This window comes from Populus nigra, chromosome 8 (genome assembly GCF_951802175.1).
Source record: "Populus nigra chromosome 8, ddPopNigr1.1, whole genome shotgun sequence".
Lineage (NCBI taxonomy): Eukaryota > Viridiplantae > Streptophyta > Magnoliopsida > Malpighiales > Salicaceae > Populus > Populus nigra.
The window spans coordinates 8,322,219-8,331,421 of NC_084859.1; the positions used below are offsets into that span (position 1 = coordinate 8,322,219).

A 9,203-nucleotide genomic window follows, 5' to 3' on the forward strand; every position below is an offset into this window, starting at 1 on the left:
CCAACAATGTCGCGCTGGTGCTCTAGTAGCATAATTCCTGAGACAAGGCAATAAGATCCATTTATAAATGACCTTCGATGCCATTCTTAAATCCTCTACAAAGAACACAAGTTTCACAGACGAAAGAATCAGCCACCTGATCCTTATCAGGGTACATAACAAGGCAGATTTAGGATGCTGGAATTTATTATGCCTTCTGCACTTGCATGCAAACGAACTTGCTGAATTTATTTTCTGGCATGCCAGTCAATCAAGGGTGCTCTCAGTACCAACAAACCACAAGAAGAAAAAAATGAACAAAGAAGACACGATATCATCCACCACAAGCAGATATTGAACAAAGAAAACACGATAACCACAACAGTCAGGAGTAATCATCTTCTTTACCCATTTATTTTATTAAAACTAATACAATAAGCTATTCAGTAGCGTTTACAACATGGGAAAGAACATGAAAAAGCCCCCAGTATTGCACAGCTAGGAGCAGAAAGCAAACTAACTAAATGTTACACAGAATCAGAGACAGATTTATACATGTTAAGCACTATTGGCCGACATGGTGTCCTCATCTTCACTGTCTTGATGAATTTTGGCTATCTCTGCCTTTGCTCTCTCAATAATTTGCCTCTTTTCCATTTCCAAATCTCTCTGAAAATCCATCTTCATCTTCTCTAGTTCCAACACCTGCTGCCTTTTACTACTCTCAATCTTCTCATAGATCTCACTAAATTTCTGTATAGAATCTGCAAGCAAACCAAAAGAGGACTGCTCATTGCAATTTCTTGACTCTCTTCCAAGCCTTCTCTTCTTGGGTGGGAGCCCATCCGAATCATCGTCATCATGTGCTGATTCTGAATTCCCTGGACTATCCCGCATCCCATCCAATCCGTTGGCATGGTTTGAATATGCTTTTGAGTTCATGAAAACATACTCTCCTGAGTCCAGCCCACAGGAGAGTCCACCTTGCTGAGCCGATGTCGACATTAGAATATCCAACTTCTTGAAATAAACCCATTTGCTAGCACCACCGCCTGCCTCTGCTAACTTAATCTTCTCGACCTTGTACTTCTTTTTCAATGTATCCAAACGATTCCTACATTGCGTATCTGTCCTCTCAATCTTTGATTTCTCTGATACCTTCTCTGCAACTTCTTGCCATTCGTCAGATCGAAGACTCTTCTTCCCACGTTGCAAGAACTTATCACCCCAAGCATCTAGCAAAACAAATGTTTCATGCTCAGTCCAGTCTGTAAGCGGATTGCGTCCACCAACTGATGGTTTTGGCCCTGCTGGAACTGCAACAGGAGGTGCTGGAACACGAGGAGCAAATTCATAACTTGACACTAAACTCTTTAGCTTTTGCTTTTTCGGATGCCTTTCGATATTGCCATCATCATCGTCATCGTCTATCCTCATATTATACTTTTCATTATCATCCTCGTCTATCCTCCTATTGTACTTTTGATTATCATCCTCATCCTCCTCATCATCAACACCCTCCTCCTCCTCATCCACATCTTTTCCCTCATAATGAATGCCATTTTTCTGATTATTCTCCCCATCTTCCACTCCTAATTCATGTTCATCTTCTTCTTCTTCTTCTTCTTCTTCTTCTTCTTCTTCTTCTTCTTCATCAGCGTCCTCATCTTCATCAATGGAATATTGATCATCAACTTCCCTAAGATACATAGCATTGCCCACGAGAAGTTTGTGACGATTAGAACCATAACTCTTCTGGTTGTTCTCCCCGTATGGATTTGGTGGGTACCTTGCATCATCTTCAGTATCATCCATTTTTAAAGCACACTCTAAACTCAACAATAAGAAAATCTAAATGGTAACCACAAGTAGCTCTCGAGACTAACTCCAAATCACTGATTTCATCCAATCAAATAATCAAAACAACTCGCACCATAATTTTTTCCACCCAGATCACTGTCTCAACCCCAAATTCAAATTCCATTATTTTTTAAGAAATCAATAATTGATTCAGCATCACAAACCCCATGAGTGTCACCTATCAAATCACCTTCCAAGATTTCATAATTTAACCAAATCAAGTTCCAAACAGAACAAATCTCACAAAATATTGCTGAAAAGTAATCTCATTTATCACACTTCTAAATGAACATATACAACAAGAATGTATCGCAAAATTCCAGAAAAAAAAATTCAATTTTTTTTCTTTCTCGAGATCATTAACTACTCCATCAAATCCAAATCTACCAAAACAACCAAGTATCAAACTTCCTATTTCAAAACACTTCAATTAGGAGCTCTAAATTTACCAGACCCGCTTTCACAAACAATCAAAACTCTAAGACAAGCAAAACCCATGATTCAGTATTATCAATAATAAACTCAAGAATGAAAAATTCTAAAGTCAAATCAAAACTGAAGTTAAATGAAAACCAAGATCGGTTCTTACCTCACGAAAAAAAAAATCAATTTAAAAATGGGAAAGAGATCCAAGTTGTTATATTTCTCTGATATTGAACTGTAAATGAAGCTTCCAAGAAGGCCAAGACTTGGATGTTTCAAAGAAACTTAAACAATACGCAAATCAAAGGTGTGAAGGTAAAGAGAGAGACTTGAGGGCGATAATAAAAGTATCCCTTAATGGGGAGATAAAAAGAGAGTGGCCGCTAACATACGCCTTGTGACCTTGTCCTTGCTTTCAGATGTGATTTTGATGGAGTGTTTTTGGTAATACTGAAGTGATTGGCTGGCCACATCGTTATTGAACCCGGCCGATCTTACTGTTCAACCTGTTGACTGGTCTTGACTTGGATAGGGTTTTATATCGAGAGAATTAACTTTCTCAAACATTATTCACGCACTGAGTTAACTTGTGACTCAGCACCCATCTGACTTTAAAAATAAAATCTAAAACTACGTAGTTTTAATGTTTGAAAAAAATCTTGGAAGACCCGCGTTATTCTTCGTGACCTCGGGTTGGGTCATGGAAAGGGCCAGGGTTTATAACTATGTGATGATGAATGAGTTGTAACCTGCAAAACAAAATTCCATGTGTGTTTTAGGAAAATCTATGATGCTCAAGTTAGTTTATAATTTAAGAGGAAAGATGAATATGTAGTAGCTGTAAGCAAAAATAGGTGTTTGTGTCTGGTAGGGAGTTGGGTGATATGTAATTGTGGAGACACAGTATTTTCACACCTTAGCCACTGAAGATACCACATATTTACCTCTTTTTAAAAAAAAGACAATTGGTAGCTCGTCTAATAAAATATAGTTATAAGTGGATAAAGGAATTAGGGCGCATTGTTTGGGCTCGACCTAAACGATGTTGGTGCCATATTGTTTGGGCTTGGCGGAAACAAAATGAGGCTATATTGTTTAGACAAACCTAAAAAATATGGATATACACGCGTAGGCATTCTGTCAAGCAGCATAGGATGAAGATCCAGGCCACAATTTCCCTCATTCTTTTCTCAGTCATCCCCTTGGTTTTTTTTGCCAAAACTAGAGAGCTCTTTTTTCTTTTTTCACAGCCGCCTTCTTCTCTTGACCAAACCAGAGCCACCGCCCACTGACACAGGAGACCAGCCCGACCAGCCTCCAACGACAATGTCCCTCACTCTCCTTTCCTCTCTTCTGTTACTAACAACAACTCATTGTAGAGAAGATGATGAAATAAGTCCCTCGCACTCCTTTCCTATCTTCTACTGCTAACAACAACTTATTGTAGAGAAGATGATGAAATAAGAAGGGAGGCTGAAGGACAGAAACCACATTTGAAGAGGGAAAAAAACATCGAGTCTCATCCGGGTTTGCCCGGGTCATAGGTCGACTCGTCAGGTCAACCAGGTTTTGCCGGGTTGTTGTGTCATTCGGTCTTTTAACAAACTCGAACTAGTCTAAGTCTCGGGCCGGTCCGGGTTTAATAACTATGGTTTAGATAACAATTTCTACATAGAATGTTTAACAAATATATTTATAGACAAAAACTGATAAGTATATATATATATATATATATATATATATATATATATATATATATATAAACTTGAGACAAGTCAACCGAGCTTTCTAATAAAAATAAGTAAAAAATTTAATTTAGATGTTGGATAGGGTTGACACTTAGCAAATATGTTTTATTAGTCCAATTCCTTTAAGTCAACGCTAATACTAGTCAAGATCGTTTTAATGACCAATTTAGATTTGAAAGTTGTTATTTTAAATTTTTATTTATTTTCCTTGTTATTAAAGGATTTTATTTATTTTATTTTCATATATTTTTGTATGTTATTGTCATTAGAAGTATTAACATTAAGAATTTTCTCTATAGTTTAGCTATCATTTTAAGATTTTTAAATCTTGATTTTTTTTTTCATTTTCATTATAAGTTCCATAAATTTTATACCTCTATTAATTATGGATTGTAACAAATACAGTAAATAAAAATAGAAGTACTAAAAATATTTTCTTGGGGAATACAATATTTTTAAATAAAATTAACAGACAAAATCAAAAAGAGAATTTTTTTTCTTACACTTGTTCCTTTTTTCAAGGCAAGCACACCTGGGTTGTCCTTTTCTTTTTTTAATAGTCAAGCATACCTAGTTTTTCTATCTAGCCAAATGATTCATATCACATTAGTAATTATGTTCCTGATTTATTTTGATTTATTTTTTATAAGGTTATTATAGTTTTATGATTCAAATTATAAATTTAATATATTAACTAGAGTTGATTATAATTATTATTTTAGCTTTTTAAAAAAATAAATTTGTTTTTAATTTCATCCTTTAATATTAGATTAATTGGGAATTACGCTTCATAATTTGTTTCAATTTGTTCTTTATATGAATATTTCAACCTCAAGACCCGGGTCACGAGTTTCGTAGGTTAACCAAGGTCGCTGGTTTGATATGTTAACCTGGGTTGACTCGGGTTGTTTTTTTATTTGCTTTCTATAAAATTATCTCAGTTTCATAACCTAAGTCACTTGTTTGACCTAGGTTGAATTAAGTTTTTTGTCATTTTTTAATTAATTTTTCTCAATTTCATCCTTTAATGTTGAGTTTATTAGGAATTTAGCTTCATAATTTGTTTTGATTCTCTATCTATGGGAGTATCTCGGTTTCATGACCTGAGTTACAGGTTTGGTAGATTAACTTAGGTTACTTGGTTTGTTTTTTTAATTGAATTTTAATTTTATCTTTTATCATTAGGTTAATTGGGAATCATATTTTATAATTTGTTTTAATTTGTTTTTTGTGAGGTTATTATTTTTATGACCATGGTTGTGGATTTGACAGGTTAACCTATATTGACTTGAGTTGATTTATTATGTTGTAATTTCAATATTTTTTAAAAAATATTTTTATGAATATTTTTTGTCAAATTATGTTTTTATAAATTGTTTAGATTGTTTTTAAATTGTAATTAAATCATTTCAGATGAATCTTTATAATTAAAAAAATATTAATAACACTTGGATATTTTTTTATATTAAAAAAAAAAAAGCGAAACGATGATATAGTTTTGTTACTCTATAATAAGGCTGTTTACCGTCATAACACCGAGTTTCGAATGTACTAAATCGAGGTTTTCAAAAAAACATTTGAAGACTTCACGATCATTACGAACCGGCTGCATCACCTTCACAATCTCCTGTGGAAACTCGTTAAAGATGCATTTATCTTATAGGTTTCTCATATAGTATTTTTTGTATTTATTTTTTTGCCAGCCAACAGTACATGACAATAAATTGCGTAATGAAATATAAATTCCATTAACCAAAATAGTATTCTTATTTCGGTGAAAATTGTTCATATTCATTTGTACCACTCGTCAAGCATGACCTATCAACTAAAATGGTTTGTTAATCACATTTTTCATCTGTCCCAAGAGCATTGTTACGTGCCTTAAGGAACGTTTGGGAACGTGATTATAGCTGCATTCTTAAAAAATTTAAAATTTTTTTTTTTGTTAAAATTTAGTATGGTTTGTATGTTTTGGATCATTTTGATGTGCTGATGTCAAAAATGATTTTTTAAAAATAAAAAAACATCATTGACATGCATTTTGGCACGAAAAGTTATTTGAAAAGCACCCGCAACCACACTGTCAAACACGCTTTTAGTGGAGGATTAGAAATGTGGTTATGTTTAATTTTCTAAATATTTTTTACTCAAAAATATATTATAATAATATTTTTTTATTTTTAAAATTTTATTTTTAATATCAGTATATCAAAATGATTTAAAAACACTAAAAATAATTAATTTAAAGCAAAGAAAAAAAATTTTAAAAAATCAATTTTTTTCAAAAATTCTTTTAAAACACAAAAACAAACGAGATCTTAACTAAACCACAATCAATCAACTTTGGCTAGGATATAGAAAAGCCTTATTTGAATTAAAAAAAAAACTATTTTTTAAAATAATAATAATAAAGGGCATGCAAAATATTATTATGATTTTAATACCATCAAATTACATACTTTTAAATAATTTTATTTGTTATAATTATATTTAAAAAAATTGAGGAAAATGAATAGTAACAATCATTGTTCATGCATACTCGTTTCTCTATGGATTATGGATTATACTGTTTATTTTTATATTGTTTTTTTTAATTTAATCATCAAACTTTATTTCTTCACAATCTCATCCTTCTAGTTATATTTGCATAATTTGATGTTTTGAGATTTCTTTGACTTTGAATTTTCTTGCATATGCAAAGTGTTAAGAAATCTTCCAATGACAAATTAAAGATCAATTTTGCAAAATAGAACTTTAGGTTGTGGTTAAAAAAATTAAAAGAAAAGGGACCAAATATATATTTATATAAAAAAGAGAAATTCCTTTTCATTTTGGATTGGAAAACTTTACTTTGGTCCCTAAATTTCCAACTTATGTATTATTTGGTTTCTATTGTTTTAGCATTTAACGTTTCAACTCTAAACTTTATTTTTATTTTTTCACATTTCAACACTTTAATGTTGATAGAAAATAGAGAAAATGACTAGAAGAGAGAGAAAGTATTCTATCAATCACATTCCATCCATAAAGAGGATGATTTTGACTTTAATAGGTTCATCTTTGTGAGAAGAGTTCATTGGAGATAATATGCTTTTAACTATATTTAAAAAAATATATCAAAGTTCACAAAGATTTGTTTGTTAAGTTTTTTGTTCAAGTTATTATAGGGTGTTTTTGAAATTAAAGATGAGTTTATTAATGTTTCTAGAATGTTTTTTAGGTGTTTTTATTTGAAAACTAGTTGAAAGATAGGTTATTAAAGTCTCAAAACTTGGACTTTGATTTTTTTATAATAAAAGGTTATTGGAAATTATGATGTTTTCCATAACAGACAACAAGTCATTAGTTAAATAAAAAAATTAGAGCAAAAGATGTGTTGTCTGCTATTTCAAAAAATTAATAAATCAAATATGCAGTTTGGATTTTAGCCTCTCTCTTATTTTATTTTTAAATACTAATTAATAATTTTTTTAATTTCATAATACTTCAAAGAAGTTATGATAACTCATATTTAAAATTTTTTTATATATATTTTATATAAGTAAGTTGTACTTGCATGATATATTTGTTTTTTAAAAAAAAATTGTTCTTAGCAACCAATTAACCTCCAAGATAAAATACAAAAAATAAAAAGGATAGCTGGAGTAAAATGTTTGTATGTATATCTATCTTTTATTTTTACTAAAAGGTCCAGCTTCTCATTTTAGTATTTAATTAGCATTAACAACTCATTTTTAATTTGTCATTTAATATATATTTTTTAAGATTTATTTAATAAAACGTAAACACTATTTTTTTATTTGTTAATTAAAAAAAAACTTATGATATTTAAACCGTTAGACTCGGTATTCAAGCAAATGTACAATATGTCATCGTTTAACAGCATTAACCAATTCATTTTTACCATTGAATTTTTCTCTAACCTCCAACTCAAACCCTCCTAGAATACATCTATGACTTAGTGTCTAATCATTAGAAACAACAAAACTAGACCTAAAAGCATCCCTAAATTCAGGAAGATGAGGTATGATTTCATCATCATCATCATCATCATTATTCACCATCATATTCGGGTCTATTGTATCATCATTCTCATTGTCAATAGGCTCAGAATAGTCAAATCTATGTTGATCAGCAAATGAATTGTTGAACATAATATCATTTATCCTTTGCAGCAAATCAACTGACAATAAACTATGTTTACCTCTACTAATTAAATTTGAAGGCCCGGCAAAAGTTAGGACACACACATTTTGGTTGACTACTTGTAAACAATATATCATGTTCAAACCATTTTGGGTGAAAGAGTCAATCATTGTCTTAAAATTATTATTACACATAATTAACACAAGATAATACTGATGTTCATCAATCTAACACCTCCAAGTTATTTCAACATCAATATCATTATAATTTCACTCAAGTCCATGACAAATGGTTTGTTTGATTTTTGCATGTGACAACCATATATTATCATTTAACAACAAATTGCTCTCATCATTGTATGTTATACTATTAATCATATCAAGAATAATAGTGTCATCGTAATGACATAACATAAATATGTTATAAGATATTCTATTGAAAAAAGAAAATTAGATTTCGGCTAATTGGATGTAATTATAACTAAATTACATTATCCTAACACTAATTGACAAAATTCATATCAAATACAATAAAATTTTCAAAGTTTAACGTTAAAGTAAATTCACAATAAATTAAACATAATTCATAATACATATTTTTATTGATATTTTAATGCTCAATTGCATTAAATCAAACACGAATTAATAGCAAATTACTATAATTCAAAAATAATACTGAATGCATCAACTTATCAACAATCAACAAAACATTTAATTCATCATAATTTGTCATCGTTGATTCCAACAATACACATAAAATCTATAATTTGACAACTTAACATCAATTAAACGTAACATATAATTAATTAAAATAATTATTTCATAATTAATTTAACTTATTTTCATGTTCAACTATATCAAATCAACTCTAATTAATTATATTCTTAACTAATTTCACATTAATTCAACAAACCCTAAATTCATCATAAACCCTAAATTCAACCTAAAAAATTATTTCATTTCAACCAAACAAAACATAAATTTATAGCAATGTAGTATGTTTATCTTGGTTATAGAATTAGAAAGAAAAAAAAGGTGGAGTGGCGGC

The 9,203-nt window shown here is 30.4% G+C and overlaps 1 protein-coding gene across 3 annotated transcripts; it reads right to left on the bottom strand.

The window, feature by feature from the left end:
- Positions 1-364: 364 nt before the first annotated feature.
- Positions 365-2,782, bottom strand: LOC133701631 (trihelix transcription factor ENAP2-like). Of its 3 annotated transcripts, none has more exons than XM_062125626.1 (2): positions 2,429-2,782; positions 365-2,017 (listed from the first exon to the last, which is right to left on the bottom strand). In XM_062125626.1, exon 2 carries the CDS (start codon positions 1,792-1,794, stop codon positions 538-540), a length of 1,257 nt encoding a protein of 418 aa, XP_061981610.1. In that variant the 5' UTR covers positions 1,795-2,017; positions 2,429-2,782; the 3' UTR covers positions 365-537. The 3 variants fall into 3 exon arrangements, with proteins under 3 accessions (XP_061981610.1, XP_061981609.1, XP_061981608.1); XM_062125625.1 differs by having other exon boundaries at positions 365-2,029; XM_062125624.1 differs by having other exon boundaries at positions 365-2,317.
- Positions 2,783-9,203: the final 6,421 nt, after the last annotated feature.